This window comes from Heteronotia binoei, chromosome 4, assembly GCF_032191835.1.
Source record: "Heteronotia binoei isolate CCM8104 ecotype False Entrance Well chromosome 4, APGP_CSIRO_Hbin_v1, whole genome shotgun sequence".
In the NCBI taxonomy this organism is placed as follows: Eukaryota; Metazoa; Chordata; class Lepidosauria; order Squamata; family Gekkonidae; genus Heteronotia; species Heteronotia binoei.
In genome coordinates this window covers 33188651-33206552 of record NC_083226.1, presented here as the reverse complement: position 1 = coordinate 33206552, position 17902 = coordinate 33188651, and the positions used below count along the sequence as shown (strand labels likewise).

General features: G+C 44.1%; 1 protein-coding gene across 3 annotated transcripts in view; it reads right to left on the bottom strand.

Annotated features, from left to right (window-relative positions):
• The window catches only part of LOC132569934 (uncharacterized), a 47073-nt gene extending 42083 nt beyond the window's left edge, over window positions 1–4990 (bottom strand). For 2 of the 3 annotated variants that reach the window (XM_060236373.1, XM_060236375.1), the window contains exon 1: window positions 4864–4990. In XM_060236373.1, coding sequence (XP_060092356.1) covers window positions 4864–4972 — 109 coding nt within the window. In that variant the 5' untranslated portion in view covers window positions 4973–4990. The remainder of the gene's footprint in view (window positions 1–4863) is intronic. The other variant, XM_060236374.1, reaches the window with a different exon arrangement.
• Between the last annotated feature and the right edge of the window lie 12912 nt (window positions 4991–17902).

Genomic DNA, 17902 nt, shown 5'->3' with positions numbered 1-17902 from the left:
CCAAAGAGAAAGATGATAATGATTTACTTCATTTATACTCCATAAGGTTGCCAGACCCTAGGTGAAGCCTGCAGATCTCCCACTTTTGCAACTAATCTACAGTTGGCAGAGATCAGCTCCCCTGAAGAAAATGGTTGCTTTGAAGAAGAAGAAGAAAAAGAAGACCGTAGATTTATACCCCATCCTTCTTTCTGAATCAGAGTCTCAGAGTGGCTTACAATCTCCTTTATCTTCTTCCCCCACAACAGATACCTGGCGAGGTAGGTGGGGCTGAGGGAGCCCTCCCAGAAGCTGCCCTTTCAAGGACAACTCTGCGAGAGCTATGACTGACCCTAGGCCATTCAAGTAGCTGCAAGTGGAGGAGGGTGGACTATATGGCACTGAATCATGCTGAGGCCCCTCCCTGAACCCCATCCTCTAATGGCTCACTCCCAAAGTCTCCAGGTATTTTCCAGGACCTGGCAACCCCAATACCCCACTTTTTCCTCCAATGGGGACACAAAACAGTATATGAAATCCCCTTCTCCATTTTATTCTCATGAAAACCCTGTGAGGTAGGTTAGGCTGTGAATGTATGACTAGTCCAAGCTTCCATGCCAGAATGGGGATTCTTCAACCCCAGGTATTATAATCCAGGTCTCTCTTAGTCCAGTGCTCTAACCACCACACTACACTGGCTCTGTTTCATGATGGCCTTTGCAATTTTGTCATTTCCTTCTCCAGCCCAACTTTCCATCAAAGCTGCACCTTTGGCAAGCAGTAAATATTTCAGATCTTCAGACATCAGCTCCCAAGCAAAGGAGGGACCAGCAATGCAAGATTGATAAATTTGTAATGTGGATGCCCAGTCTGTCTCAGACTATATTCTGCTTTCTGAATCCTCCAGCTATTTCATCTGAGCAGAAAGCATACAGCAAAAGAGCTCCTGAGGAATTAGTGCATACTGTGACCTCATTGCAACTGGATGCAGAGGAAATGGGCATTATGATGCATTAAAAGAGGTTTGCCCTAATGAGTGCTACATTTCCAGTGATTATCCAGGACTTAAATCTGTCTGTAACCAGAATCCTTTGATATCAAATCCCTTGCCTTAATCCCAGATGCAAGGGACATCTTCAGGTGCATTTTAATATCTATTTTCTTGAAGATTAAACCCTAGCATTGTAAAGAAATGAAGCATGGTCGAACCCTGGTGAACTCTGGCACAAATTAAGCCCTGATCAGTTTTGCTGAGGAAGTAATAAAGTCAACTGTGTCTGTGGGGATCCAGAATCTTGTATTCTCCAATACATGTGGGCCACCAAGAAAAATATGTGCAGGATAAAACAGAATGGATCTAGAATGAAGGGGATTACACAGACTGCTTGAACTGTTCTCTTTCACAGCCATGGGCACATAATAATCTGCAGAAATTGCTATATTCTAGCAATCAACTTCTTCAGTAATCTTTCCTTTTGTAATCATATTCCATCATGTTGAAGACTCCAAGCAATGGAAACTGGGTACCTAGCAAGATCTTCAGTCCTGTGGTCTTCTGTCTTTCCAGACATGGAACTCATTGAGAGCCATATGATGAGTACATCAGAGTCACATGACAGGCACTAGGAGAGCCAAGTTATGATTTTACTATCATCAAGTCTAGGACTATAAGTGGTCAACCAGTCAGTCAGTCAAAAAAATATTGTGTATAGCCATTGGCCATTACAAAACAGAATATGAACAACAAAGTTTCCAAAAAACACCTTAAAAGTTCCCCAGAAAGGCCATCCTCAAGAAGTTGCATAATTTGATATCACTCTTATCTTCTTAGCTGCAAGGGCAAACAAAGAGACTCTATAGGACATATGAGTATCATTGTCAGAGCTGGTCAACCAAGAAGTCTAGAAATGAAAGCCAAGCACCTGGAGGAATCTTCTCCATCACCGTGACACTTGCCTTGCCAAACTGTGCAAAGAGAGGCTGGAGGTGTGACTCCTTGCTTCCCACACACATATTAGCATCAGGTCTTTCCGAAAGAACAAAAATATGGCAGCTCTGTAAGGATTCATGATCCAGACAGTTGTTCTCTGTGACCAATCTGAAGATTCTATCCACTGCTCCACTTTACATGCAAGCATCTGTTTCCCCAAATTGCTAGGCATAAAATTGTTCCTCTGCAGTTCAAACTGAGATAGTAATTCTTTTACACTCAAACTGGGAATTATTAACGTGTTGTCAGCATTTGCTGATCTCATTCACATGAACAAATATTCAAAATCAATTTTTCTTATTAAACAATGAAGCATTATGATTTGTCTTTTGTGAATCTTAATTCTGTTTGTATCCACAAAAGAGAGAGCCTATTGGTTATTCACTATATAAGCACCATATGGTATCGTCATTAAGGCAGAATCTGATCTTTGCTAGATACTGGAAAAGGAACATAATCCCAAATAAAGAGGAGTGGCTGAAAAAACTAAAAGAATATGTACAGTTGAGTAAACTAACCTGTATGTTGCATGGTAAAAAGTTAGGTAAGTTTGATAAATGCAATGGTGTTCTGAACCTACTAACATCAGTATGATTTGTTGGAGAAGTGTTGTCTTTGATTGTCTTTTTACTGAATTTGATCTTAAAAATACAGAATCTGGCTACATCATATAGAATGTTCTTCCTCATCATATATAATGTATTCCTATCAGTGGCTATCAAGAAGCTGTGGCACCCAGATGTAGATACTCTGTGCTATATGGAAATATATGGTGACCATATCTACATACCATGGAAGCAAGGATAAACTGGGAGCTAATCGCTGTGCTAAAAGGAGCCAGAGTGGTGTATTAGAGTGCCAGGCTGGAATCCAGTACCATCCAAAGCTGACATGGACAGTATGGAGTGGGTACAAAGGAGAGCTATGAGAATGATCAGGAGCCTGGAAGCCAAGCCCTATGAGGAAAGGCTGAGGGGCTTGGGAATGTTCACTCCAGAGAAGAGGAGGTTGAGGGGGGATCTAATTGCTCTCTTTAAGTATCTGAAGGTATCAGCTAGATCCAGGTGGGCAGCCATGTTGGTCTGAATCAGTAGAACAAAGTAGGAGTCAAGTTGTACCTTTAAGACCAACAAAGTTTTATACAGAATGTAAGCTTTCGTATGCAGGCATACTTCTTCAGATGAGGAGATAAGGTACAGTGGGCTGAAATACATGTAGTTGGTGGGTTAAGAGTGCAAACTGATACAAAGTTAGGATCACATGGCAAAACAGTGTAACAAATTAGAGGGTCACTTAGAGGAGGGCAGGGAACTGTTCTTGTTGGCAGCAGAAGATAGAACTCGCAATAATGGATTTAAATTAAAGGTGGGAAGGTACCAACTGGATATTAGGGAAAACTTTTTTTACTGTAAGAGTTGTTCAACTGTGGAATCAGCTACCAAGGGAGGTGGTGAGCTCCCCCTCATGGGCAGTCTTTAAGCAGCAGTTGGACAAACACTTGTCAGGGATGCTCTACATTGATCCTACATTGAGCAGGGAGTTGGACTAATGGTTTGTATGGCTCTTTCCAACTCTATGATTCTATGATTAACTCCGGTGAAGTCAAGAGCTATTGCCCTGGCCTTCATGTCCCAGACTAGCCTGATCTCATCAGATCTCGGAAGCTAAGCAGAGATGGCCCTTGTTAGCACTTAGATGAGAGACCACCAAGAAAGTTGCAGAGGTAGGCAATGGCAAACCACCTCTAAATGTCTCTTAAATTGAAAAGCTTTCTAACCTTGAAAACCATAAATTGGCTGGAGGAGGAGGAAGAAGAAAAAAAAGATGATGATGATGATGATGATGATGATTTTGGATTTATACCCCACCCATCACTCTGAATCTCATAGTCTCAAAGCAGCTTACAATCTCCTTTACCTTCTTCCCCCAAACAGACACCCTGTGAGGTATGTGGGGCTAAGAGAGCTCTCACAGAAGCTGCCCTTTCAAGGACAGCTGTGTGAGAGCTATGATTGACCCAAGTGAAGGAGCGGGGAATCAAACCTGGTTTTCCCAGATAAGAGTCCATGCACTTAACCGCTACACCAAACTGGCATCACCACCACCAAGAGATATCACTCCACATAGGGTGGCACTATGAGTAAATTTCCCCAGCCCACTCAAAGTCCATCACATTTATATTAGTTTTATTACTGCTCCTATGAAGACAGTTTCTGGTGTTAGTAGCCGAATGAAATTCAAATCCAGTAGCCCCTTAGAGACCAACATTTTTCAGTGTACATGCTTTCATGTGTCAAAAAGCTCACATTGTCAGGTATCTGAGAAAGTGAGCCTTGGCTCATAAAACTTTATACCCTAGAAAAAAATTGTTGGACTCTAAGGAGCTACTGGACTCAAATTTTGTATTACCACTTCTGCTACTGTTATGACATTCTTCCAAAGCACTCTGAAGATTTTGCTTTGTTAATTGTGTGAATAATTTCCTGGTACAGATCCCTAGCCATTTTGCCCTCCCAGTGCTACAGTCTGCATGTTTCCTTGGAAGAAAAGATGACTTACATCTGTTCTGCCAGTAGCGCGGTTTTGCCCCACATGTTCCATCTCCTTACAACTACTGCATTACTAATACTGCAGCCATGACTGCTTTAAAGAAAGCTAGTATTCCACAGTACAAAAGATAAAAGAGGACCCTTCTCCCAACTGTTCTTGGTGTGACAAGATAAATCTTATTTTTAAGCATGCAAATATGATACCATAAAAGGGCTTAATATAAGGAAATGTGTTCAGTTATTAGGAATGTGGGCAAAAATAGCATTTTATCCCATTTGGAGCTTAAAGGAAAGGAAAGCGTGTCGCTCAGCAGCGGCTGATGCTTATGAAAGGGCAGCTCTTACTTTTGCAGGTCTCTGCATGGATGACAATCCAGTTGGCATGAGAAGGATCTGTAACGTCAGTGAGGATCTGATCTTCATTCCTGTAGAAATTACTGGCATGGGTCCCCATGGTTCAGAGAAGTCTCACCACCTGAAACACTGAAGTAACCTTTGTTACCAACATTGAACTATGTTTACCAGAAGTGGACAGGGGAAAAGGAGACTAGGCATCCTCCCATGGCATAATTCTAACAAACAGCTGCAGCATCAAATTAACATCAGTATTGGAAGAAGTGGCTTTCACCTCCATGGGCACTGCATTTTCAGACATTTAAATAGTCTCACTTGCAGCGCTTTAGGAAAGACTGGCCAAGAATTTAACTCCTCAGATTTCTCACTTCAGTTTCAGATGTTCTCAGGGGGGGTTATTACTAGTAAACTGTCTGACCAGCTTCCTGTGGCTTTTGAATTTGAACCACTAAGCTTTCCTTCTGGGGGGCTTTCCAAGTTAGTCTTCTGCACTGTTCATACTGAGGCATTCAGGTCCAATTTGCCATTTGTAAACAATGGTTCATAGTAATGCCCCGTTGTACTATTACTGACTTTCCGTAATATGCACATGTGAAAAGCTTGTCCCTCGTTATATACATGCATATGGGAAAAGCTTGTTCCTTATGAGAGAACAAGTTTTTGTACAAGTGGCCTGGACAAAGGTCTCTGTTTGTCTCTTGATTTAGCCATTGACTTATCCCCCACTTAATTTCATTGTGTGTATTCAGGGCCAAATGTGAAGTGATTTTGGGCAATCCCATGAATGGCTCTCCTATAGTTTTAAAATCCTTTAATTGCAGCCATGTGGTGCCCCATTTTGGATCCAGGCCATACCACTCTTTCCTCAGAGCCAGTTTGGTGTAGTGGTTAAGTGTGCGGACTCTTATCTGGGAGAACCAGGTTTGATTCCCCACTCCTCCACTTGCAGCTGCCGGAATGGCAGTGGGTCAGCCATAGCTCTCGCAGGAGTTGTCCTTGAAAGGGCAGCTGCTGTGAGAGCCTTCTCAGCCCCACCCACCTCACAGGGTGTCTGTTGTGGGGGAGGAAGATAAAGGAGATTGTAAGTCACTCTGAGATACAGAGTGGAGGGCAGGATATAAATCCAATATCATCATCATCAACAACAACTCTTGAGAGTTTTGCCCAAAAAAACCCCAGAGCATTGCCCTGATGACATAACAACATCTGGGTGACGCAATCACATTGGGGATAGCACTTCTGTTTAACCAAAAGTTGTTCAGTGTAACTTCTGTCTCCTGGAAGTGTGTTGGGAGTCCCACGCTGGTCAGGCAAGTGGACCTGGCAGCTCTAACACACGCACACACAGGAACCCCAAGTGCAGGGGAGAAGTGTATTTTAAAAAATACAGAGAAGTGAAAGTGTGAATCCAATATTGTGGTGGCAGCTGCCACTGAAACAGTGCTTTTAAAAACCTGCACAGCTAATCAGATCTCCAGTGGCCATCAGAATTCCTGCTGGGCAAAAGCCTTACCTGGCCCCACCAGCTTTCTCAAAACACTTAGCGGACATCAGGAAAGTTGTTGGTGGGTGCCATGGTTCCCACAGGCACCATGTTGGAACCCCTGTCCTACACCAACAGCCTAACACTACATCATAATTTTGAATTTAATACTGTCTTAAGTAGTCTGTGGGTTTTGGATTTGTGTGTGTGTGTGCATATGTGCAAACTGAGCCTGCAATTGTACGTACATTGTCTTGTAAATAAGCCTCACTGCAATTAGTGCATTTGCTTCTGAGTAAGCATGGACAGGACTGGAAAGTAAATCTTCAGTCCTATGCTGAGATCTGGGTAATTAATTCAATTGCATCCATCCAATTGTAGATCTGGCTGGGTATCATTTTGTCTTATATAAAGCTCACTTATATTAAAAGCCTGATGTGAGTGTGTGACTTCAAGCTATATCTGGCTAGTAAGAAAGCATTGTTTACTAATGGACTTTATGGACTTTATCCAAACTAAATAAAGCAAAATTTATCCACCAGAGTTTGTTTCTTTTCTTCCACACTCAACTTAGAACTGAAAACTGCTTAGCCAGGGGTGGTGAAAAAGCTAAAATCTGATTAAATTCCTCTTTAATTCTGTAAAAGAACACCAGCAACATGTTTGTGTTAGGCTACAGGCTATTCAGTTTTTAGAACATAAGAACATAAGAACATAAGAGAAGCCATGTTGGATCAGGCCAACGGCCCATCAAGTCCAACACTCTGTGTCACACAGTGGCAAAAAATGTTATATACACACATACACTGTGGCTAATAGCCACTGATGGACCTGTGCTCCATACACTGTGGCTAATAGCCACTGATGGACCTGTGCTCCATACACTGTGGCTAATAGCCACTGATGGACCTGTGCTCCATATTTTTATCTAAACCCCTCTTGAAGGTGGCTATACTTGTGGCCGCCACCACCTCCTGTGGCAGTGAATTCCACATGTTAATCACCCTTTGGGTGAAGAAGTACTTCCTTTTATCCGTCTTAACCTGTCTGCTCAGCAATTTCATCGAATGCCCACGAGTTCTTGTATTGTGAGAAAGGGAGAAAAGTACTTCTTTCTCTACTTTCTCCATTCCATGCATTATCTTGTAAACCTCTATCATGTCACCCCGCAGTCGACGTTTCTCCAAGCTAAAGAGTCCCAAGCGTTTCAACCTTTCTTCATAGGGAAAGTGCTCCAGCCCTTTAATCATTCTAGTTGCCCTTCTCTGCACCTTCTCTAAAGCTATAATATCCTTTTTGAGGTGCGGCGACCAGAACTGCACACAGTACTCCAAATGAGACCGCACCATCGATTTATACAGGGGCATTATGATACTGGCTGATTTGTTTTCAATTCCCTTCCTAATAATTCCCAGCATGGCATTGGCCTTTTTTATTGCAAACGCATACAGATACATTAAATAATAATTTGCATTCTTTTCTGAGGAACTTGATGCTAGCTATTTTTGAAAGAAATTTTATCTGGATCAAAACCTGAGGCCAAACAAGGGCAGCATCCAGCACATCAGTGGATATTGCTGTATGGCTGCAAATCTTTCATAATTGGATTGTCTTAATCACAAAGCAAAATCCACTCCTGAATTGTTACCATGGCTCAGTGACTATACAATATCCAGGTTTGCCAACCTCCAGGTAGGACCTGGAGATCTCCTGGAGTTACAGCTGATCTCCTGATGACAGAGATCAGTTCCCTTGGAGAAAACAGTAGCTTTAGAGCGTGGATTCTACGGCATTATATTCTGCTGAGGTCCCTCGCTGGGCTTCATATCCAAAACTTCCAGGCATTTCCCAACCCGGAGCTGGCAACCCTATTAGCATCTAGGCCACCAAACTTCTTCCCTCCATAGAAAGGCAGCTTAGTTAAGGGTGCTGGCTCTGAGTTGGAGATTCTGTGTGTGGAGCCTGTGGAGGGTGCAGTTTAAGGCGGGGAGGGACCTCAGCAGGGTATAATGCCGTAGAATCCACTCTCCAAAGTGGCCATTTTCTCTAAGGAAGCCAGTCTCTCTCACTTGGAGACCAGTTGGCAACCCTCAGCTTAATGTAGTGGTTAAAGCATTTCACTAAGATCTTAAAGACCTGGGCCCAAATCTGCACACTGCCATGGGAGTTCACTGGGTGACCTTGGCCCAGTCAAACACTCTGTCTATTTTATAGAAGTCTTCTTTTCAGTGCTATCCCAAATTTCCAGTTTATCTCAGAAATACTGAGGGGGAAAGATAATTAGGGGACCCCCCCCCCCCAGCTTTCCTTCCAGCCTTAATCTTCCTGGGGGTTGCCAGGACTGACTCAAGAAATATCTGGGGACTTTGGGAGTAGAGCCAGGAGCAAGGGTGTGACAAGCACAATTGAAATCTGAAGGGAGTTCTGGCCATCGCATTTAAAGGGACTGCAGGCCTTTTAAATGTCTTCCTTCCATTTGGAAATAATGAAGGATGGGGCACCTTCTGTGGGGGCTCATAGAACTGGACCCCCTGGTGCAATCTTTTTTAAACTTGGGGGTGTTTTGAAGAGAGGCACCAGATTATGTGCTGAAAATTCAGTGCCTCTACCTCAAAAAACAGCCTCCCTAGATACCCACAGATCAATTCTCCATTATACCCTATGGGAATTGCTCTCCATAGAATATAATGGAGTGTCCAGCAGATATTTCTCTCCCCACCCACCCCACTTTCTGATGACCCTGAAGTGGGGGAAGGGCCTCCAAACTAGGGGATTCCCTGCCCCCAACTGGGGATTGAAGCAAACCGAAAAACACAGTGTAAAGTTTGATAGAAACTATGAAAAAACACTGTGAAAACTTACACACTTAAATAATTGGCCAGGGTCCTGCATACCTTAGGGACCGCCTTTCCCTGCACATGCCCCAGTGAGCACTTCGGTCCTGGTCTTAAAACCTGTTGACAGTTCCCAGCATCAGAGAAGCGAAGCTCAAAACAAAGAGAGCCAGGGCCTTTTCCGTTGCTTCCCCTAGCTGGTGGAATGATTTGCCGGAGGAGGTTAGGGCCCTGCAAGAGCTCTTACAGTTCCACAGGGCCTGCAAAACAGCACTCTTCCACCAGGCATTTACATGAATGGTAACATCTGCAGCAATGGGGCTGGCCCATAAGAACACCACCAATGGTCTACTTTACTACTCTATGGCGATCCTGAGACTTCTGATTATAGCTAACCACCAGAATTTAAATCGCTGCCTGAAATTATGATTGTAGCACATGCAAATGTTTTAAATTGTTTTTATGTTTTATGTTTTTATTGTTGCTTATTGTATCAGTCACACTAATGTGTTTGTGTCGACCCTTGGTTTGTGAGCCGCCCTGAGCCTACCTTTGGTGGGGAGGGCAGGATATAAATTAATAAATAAATAATTTCTACACACTCTTTCTTCTCTTTTCAAATACACGTTTCATTAGAACTCAAAGTATACTACTGAACACAATTCATATGGCTCTAACCGAGCTCCACATCTATAAATATTTTGTTGGTTCCAATATAGTCCATATACAGTCCTGTAATGACTAGGTATATTTCCTACTGCCCTTGAATCTGGTTTTCTGATGGACGCAGGAATACCATAATGCTTGAATGGCATAGAGGTAGCAGTCCTCTGTCCAACAGATGCAGCTACACAAGTCCCAGGTTTGATTTGTGTTTCATTTGCCACTTCCACTGTCCGCCTGAATTTTTATCCAGAAACCCGTGCTAAGGCAACAGCTCACTCACAAAAATTCATTCCTCTAGTTTGCACAATAGGTTGAGATAGGAGAGCTGAAACTGTGTTGGAGATGGGGAAGTGTACCCCTTTAAACTAGCTTTAGCATGTGGATATACCTTGGCAGACTGAGGTGAAAATGGAAGATCTCTATGGAAGCTGGCAGTCATGTTGTGCTGAGGTACTTTCTCTAGGTGGTGTTGCTATACAACAGGGGAGGAGGAAAAAGCTTGGAGTTCTCCCCCACCCCAACAGTTGGGTGTGTTGAATTCTGACAGAAAACTGAGAGACTGGAGGCTGTGAGACTAAGATCTCTGACTGATGCTGTGACAAGAGTTTCTTACCTATGCCTTGAAAGGCATAATGTAGGTTATCATTTGAGGAATTGTGGTATAATTTCCTATACCTAGATGTAATTATGGCAAATTGTAGTATAATAAATTATGGACTAATCAGACATAATTTAGAGAAAAAACTGCTGAGTTTCAAGATGAACTTAGCAAGGCAGCTGAGAAACAAGCTGGAATGTACTCACCTGTTTTCCCCTCTCACACACCTTTTCCTTGATGCTGTTTGCAAAGAGCTGTAGCCAGAATACAGTGCTGTATCCAGGAAAAACAACTTCCAGCCTTACCATTGGATAGACAAGCTGGTAAGGCTTGCCTTCACGCATGACTGATCCCTCAAACTGGCAACTCACGCTGCCAGTTGAGCTTTATGCATGTTATTAAATGGCTATTATGCCACAATATTTCCTAGTATTTAAGGGGCCTCAAGACTCTGTTGTTTGGACTGTGCAAACTAACTTGGCTAACTTTCTGCAATGGTTACTACAACTGCTTCACATGCACCTCTGTCTTTGATATCACTTAACTTGGCAAATTATAAATAACAGTCCTATCCTTCACTATGTCAACAAGGGGTATCTAAAACATTTATTGATAGCATCATTTATTTTAATGATCAAATGCAGAACTTGAGATCTGCTCACTAAATCTCTATATGTATCCTACAAAGCAATTTCAGGTTTTCAGATTGGAGGCGGCAGACAAAGTAATATCACTAATAATATTTCACAAAACAGTTTCTCATCACTAATTTCTTTTTAAAAAACACTTTGCTCCTAACGAATGGGACTTCAGAAATCATTTTGCCCCTCAAAACAGATTTTGGAAATGTGAATGAATGAATGAATGAATGAATGAATGAATGAATGAATGAATGGTGTGTTTAATCCAGACTCACAGTTCTGCCTTCACAGAACATTGAACAAACGAAATACTTTCCAGTTACTGACTGTGGACAGAGTTTACAAAATGTACACAGTCCAAATAGTTATAAACAGATGGTGGCACTGCCTAGCATAAATTAAGACACTCTATGTGTGATACTTTTCAGTAGACCTTCAATAATTGTATCAGATTTCCAGGACACTAAAATTATCTACCTGAAGAGGAACATTAGCTGTCTGTTTTTCCACATGTGTAATGGAATCCCTTAGCTACTATGCTCCAATAGGTCTGACACTGGCCTAAGAAACAGTCCTCTAAGAGGACTGCCAGCCTCCAAGTGGTATTAAATAAAGAAAGGGACCACAGTGTACAATGTTAATAATTAAAGAAAACACTGCGAATCAAAGCAATTTAAATACAGAAAGAATTTTTGCCTGCCTCTGCTCTTGTATGACAAATCAAAAACATTAAAATGAATACGTTGAAATAGTGGCAAAAGCTCCAGTCTTTTTACGACATTCACACTCATAAGAAAAACATTCCAACAAATGGTATACAGAATTGTTGCAAAATATATTCAAGTTAAGTCAAGTTAGTCTTTATTGGGATAAAATATATAAATATATATAGCAGAGCAAATTAGGTAAAATGGAATGACATATTCATCTGAGTAAGCACAAACAAACTGTTTCTATGAGATCCCTTGATGTGCCTTTAAAACAGAGTTAAGAAACATGACATTAGATAAAGAATCGTTCAAAAGTCTATAGACCTTAAGTGCATCAGAACAATCAACCATGCTAACTAAAAAAGGACGTAAGTACTTGTGACAAAGATCTGTATACAAATGACAATAAAGAAGAATATGAGTAATTGACTCAACACATTTTTGTTTACAGAGGCAGTATCTGACTGAGTAGGCTGTCTTGTTGAATCTGCCATAAAGAATGACAGAGGGCATGGTGTTACATCTGGCAAGGGAAAAGCTCTACGCTACTGCGGCACCTGCAAGACGGATAGGTATGAGGCCATTTTCCCAGCACTGAGAGGGATCTCAAAGCTCAGTGAGGAACAAGTATATATTAAAAAATCCTAGAGGAGTGCCCAAATCAAAGAAATTGTGACAGCACACATCTAAGTTATATCTCGTTTCATACGTGTCTTCTTCAAAGTCACATCAGCTTCAAAATTTAGCTTCAATGCTGTTTATGACATTATTAATCTGGACTAGTTTAGTAATGGGACGGACCTTTTAAAAGTTGGCTACATTGCAACATCACTTCCAGGGACCCAGAAGTAATGTGGGGTAGCTCTAGGAATCTCCAGAAACTCTATGATTTTGCCATAGAATTTCCAGCAACTCCTAAATCTACCTTTGTAACTGCTGGGTTTCCCCTAGAAGTGTCATTGTGGTGCAGCTGATGTTGCTCACCACCCTTTTCCCCACCCCAGCCTTCCTTTTGTTTGCCACACTCAGCCTGGCAACCCTAGAACCTTAATTTTAAAACAGTGGTTCCCAACCTTTTTTGGTGCAGTGAGCATAAGCAAATCAATCAAAATGCAAAAATTTTGGACCCCCTTTCATAGGTTTTGTGACCCACTTTTGGAGGGGATCCACAGATTTGGAAATGCTATTGTAGAACACTGCTAAGAGAGTGCTATACAAAATGCTTTATTATTAAACATTGTTTAAAACCAAAATAGGAGTTGATTGCACCTTTAAGACCAACTTAGTGTTATTCAGAACGCAAGCTTTGGTGTGCATGCACACTTCTTCAGATGATGAATGAGGTACAGTAAGCAGAGCCACATATAGCTGGTGAGGTTTGGAATGCCAAGTGGTACAAAGTTAAAATCCAATAGCAGAATAGTAAAATTAACAAATCCAGAAAACCTTTGATCTGGGTTGCGTTAGCATGGGAAACCATAAAACAGAAGATATTGGAAGAAGATGAAGAAGATATTGGATTTATATCCCGCCCTCCACTCCGAAGAGTCTCAGAGCGGCTCACAATCTCCTTTACCTTCCTCCCCCACAACAGACACCCTGTGAGATGGGTGGGGCTGGAGAGGGCTCTCACAGCAGCTGCCCTTTCAAGGACAACCTCTGCCAGGGCTATGGCTGACCCAAGGCCATTCCAGCAGCTGCAAGTGGAGGAGTGGGGAATCAAACCTGGTTCTCCCAGATAAGAGTCTGCACACTTAACCACTACACCAAACAGGCTCTCCAGTAACATGTCAGAATGTGAGAATGTCTGTTAATTATTCTATTGCTAATAAACCTGGGTCAAAATGAGGGCATTTCTTTCCCAGAAATTTTAAAACCATTTTCATTCTTTTAGTCTCTCTGTAGACCCAGAAATGTTACATAAGTCTTTGATTAGGCAAATCCATTCCAAATCGTGCCTAGTGAAGCTGTCCCATCTCTAAAGCCAGAGTTAGCTAGTTCCCAATGGCAAAATCCTTGAAATGTGTTAACAAAAAGAGATTTAATTTTTTAAAAGTCTGCAAATTTAGTCAGTGTAATAGCATTGAAAACACACAGATACATGACTTTGGCACAATTTAGCCTAGCATCCTTTTTGTCTAAGGTAGGGATATTGCTAAAGGTGGCTTTCCTTGTTTGGATATATCATGCCTTTGCAAAGGTTATCTTAAAAGTTTAAAGATAGCCATATGGATTAGACATATGGTATTTTCTCCAAACTTAGTCTGGGTACTATTATCCCCACCACTACCCATTCCATAGCATGCTTTTTCATGAAAAATCACTTATCTGGCTGGGAAGATCAGACAGCCCCGTCCCCCCATAAGGACCCCCATCAATGTAGACGATATCACAGCAGGAAGATAGTCAACTCCCCCTCCAAGATAATGGCTGAACTGGTTTTATCTGCTGGGAAGGACAAAATCAGCCTCACATCTTGCAGGTGCAGGGCTTTTTTGGTAGCAGGAACTCCTTTGCATATTAAGCCACACACCCCTGATATAACCGATCCTCCAAGAACTTACATGGCTCTTAGTACAGGCCGAATATGCAAAGGAGTTCCTGCTACAAAAAAAGCCCTGCTATAAAGAAAGTTACAAAGAAAGCCCTGTTGTACTTCATAAATTACAGCAACTCTCAAGTATTCTCTCTAAAAGAAAACATTTTAAAAGAATTGCCCGTAGTAGCATTTAAGACAGTATAAGTTGAATCCAAACAGCTTTTCTGCTGGCTAAAAAAAAGGAAGCATCCTGTCAGAGTACTCCAAAAGTTGGTGCTGAGAGTCATGAGACCTCCATTTACAGAAGCCATATGTGATAGAAGCTATATGTAGGGAGGAGAACTGGGTAGAATCAAGTGAAAAAGCTGGTGGGATTCAACCCGGGCAGCCCAATCCAGATATACATGGCAGCCGGCCGCTCAGGTGTGGATGGATCTACGGAGTCGCTCATTGGCTTCCAAAGGGGAGACGTTACGCCACACTTGGAGTGGGAAGAGCAGCCCGACGAGCAAGACAGAACCCGTCGCCATGGTGATTCCACCCAGGCACATGCCATTGACCCGCTGTCGAAGCGGGGGTGGGGGAGGCACAGGCTTGCACGGGACCACAGGATTTGCCAGCCCACTGCACATGACTGGGCAAGGGGGCGGAAAGCCCGCGCCTGAGAGGCCATCAATCCCCCACTCCTTCCCACTGTCAGAGACTCTGCCAATGGCAGGCTGGCAGGCAGAGACATGCACGGACAAGCAGGAAGTGTCAAGTGCAGGAGTTCACTGGATAGCGGCTGGAATGTGTGTCTGGGAGTGGCCAGACCAAGTTTGAAAGACACCCCCTGGAGCCCCCCCTCCGGTGTTGCCCTGCTGCCACCCCCTGCTATGCGCAAGGAACATCTCCCCTGGAGGCCACAAAACTCAGAGTGTGAGCCGCTGGGCATGCATCCACTTCAGTGCCCCCCCCAAGTGCCCAGCGCACAACAGCCCTGTTAAGTGGGGTAGGCCATCAGCTCGGACAAGCTGAAAAGCGCCACCCCCCCTCCCCTGTCCAGCTATGCAGGGGGCAGTGTGGCGGCTCATAGCCCATTCCCCCCCCCAAAGAACTGAGTCTGCCCACCCTCCCAGGCATTCCCTTGGAGAGGCCACTTACAGAGGGAGGGGGGATTGCCCCAGGAACATGCAGGAGATGCCAAGCAGGAGAGACAACAGAGGGCACAGCTCAGACTCTATTTTTCTGGAACAGAGTGCAGTAGTCTCCCTGGAGCACTCTGGGCAGTCTCGCTGTGGACAGGACTCCATTCCGAGCATCAGGCAGAAGCAGCTGAGGGAGTGGGGGGCGGGGCGGTGGAGTAACACACGCAGAAGCCTCTGTGTTGGAATCCCACCTGCAAAATGGAGACAGAGATCAAGAGCACCTGCAGGGGCGGCAGCTGGAAGAGCAGGCTGCATTTCATCCGGGCACTCTCTTAAAGGGACAGTCTCTGATCTACCTCCCCGCATTGGGGCAGCTGTCACACACACACATACACGTGCCTTTCCAGGGGTTGGGAATGCAGCAGAGGGCAGACCAAGGGAAGGGAGCAGGCAGCAGCACAGGGGAGTGGGCTCAGCAAATGCCCCCTGCTGGAGCCCACTGCCGGGTTCAAGTGCCAGAGACATTCACACACCAAGCAGTCGAGAGCGAGGGGAGGGGGAGGACAGGGGCGGGACAGTGGAACTTACCCAGCCATGGGCGACAGTCCTCGCATGCAGAGCCTCCGGAGCCCGGAACCAGTGGAGACCTGGAAACAAGAGCAGTTAGCCCCAGGGGAGAGACCTCACAAGTCAAATATACCGTCAAAGCAACCGCGTGGTGCAAAACCCGTCACCAACGTGCCTGCCTGTTCCTCACTCTAAGTCTGTATGGCCGGAAGCTCACCGGCAGAGCATCCCGCCATGAGAACCTGTCCCTAACAACTGAGTTGTGCAAGGCAGAGCAGAAGTATTTCTAGGAGGGGGGCTGCGATCGGGCACCAGGGAGAGGGCTCGCCAGGCCAAGGCGCGAGGGGATTGGTGAGGCAATCACACTGCTCCCTAAGGGGTTTGCGAGCTTCTGCAGCGGTGGAGGCGACCTTTGTTTTTGGTTTCAATGTTGCGCCTCTCGGGGAAGGTGTTTGCAAGCTTCTGCAGCGGTAGAGGTGACCTTTGTTTTTGGTTTCAATGTTGCGCCTCTCAGGGCGTGTCATGGGCCAAACTGCTCAGGAAGCCACCTAAGGCTGGCCACACCCCCAACTCCACCCCCTCCTCCGCCTGAATGCATGCTCCGCCTCACTTCCTCCCACGCTCGGGTTCAGCCCTCAGGCTCTGCTGCCCTTGGGTGGAGCGGCGCTCGGGTGGCCCCCCCATCCACGTAATTCCCCTCCACTGTGGCAGCACCAGTCATACGTCCACGCAAACCCTTCATGCGCCCATGTAGCGGCTCATCTGCTCCCAAAAGACTCCCCCCCCTCTGGATTGTGCTGTAAGTGACTGCTATTTCAACTGTTGGTTTTTATTCTGATAGTGTGGTGAGTTTTTGTAACTGATTTAAGTCAGATCTTGGCACCAATCTAAAAAAAACAAACCCTTGCCTTTATGCTAGTGCTCTTTTCAATTAAGGAAGGAAGTTAATTAGCAGACACCATAAATGACTCCAAATTGTACACTGTGTGCTCTCAACCATATGAGGTCTTCCTTTTATCAAGCTGCTGATGAATGACATTCTATGACCATTCGAGATACTGAAGACAAATATGGGTCTTAAACAATAGCCCATCAGCCTCCCTTTTTTGTGTAATTAGGCTACATTTCAGCTGTACACAACAAATTCGTTATGGGCATGTAGAATGTCTGTCCTTGCATTGGACATCAGAATGATTTTGGAGGGAAGATTGTTGGATAGAGACAGTATTATCACACACCAAGAATGGTGAGCGTGTTTTCCTCCCAATTGCAATGTTGCTCAGGGGTGGAATTCTAACAGGAGCTCCTTTGCATATTAGACCACACACCCCTGATGTAGCCAATCCTCCAAGAGATTACAAAAAAGAACCCTCTAAGCTCTTGGAGGATTGGCTACATCAGGGGATGTGGCTTAATATGCAAAGAAGCTCCTGCTAGAATTTCACCCCTGATGTTGCCCCTCATTTTATTTTATTTTTCCTCATAAGAGTGAGTGTCAGAACAGGGGGGAGGGGAAACACAAGGACTCCCCTGGCATTACTTATGGTCTAATCTCATCCTTTGCCGCAGTGATCTCATTATATGGAATGAGATCAGATCGTGTGCTCTCTTTGTTACATCCCAGATTGCAGTGCATTTAGTTTGTCCCAGAGAGTTCAAGGGAAAATACTGAAAAGAAAGCCAGCCCTTAATTTGAAAGTCCCGTGCTTTCATCTGCATCTTCTGTCCCACAGTGACCATATGGTGCTTCTTGATTTGGAACTGGATCCTCAGTCCACTTAGCCCAGAGTTGTTGTTGTTTTCATCCTGCTTTTCCAAGTTTTATTGTCCGTAATAAAATGAACATAGAACAGTCAATCTAGTCT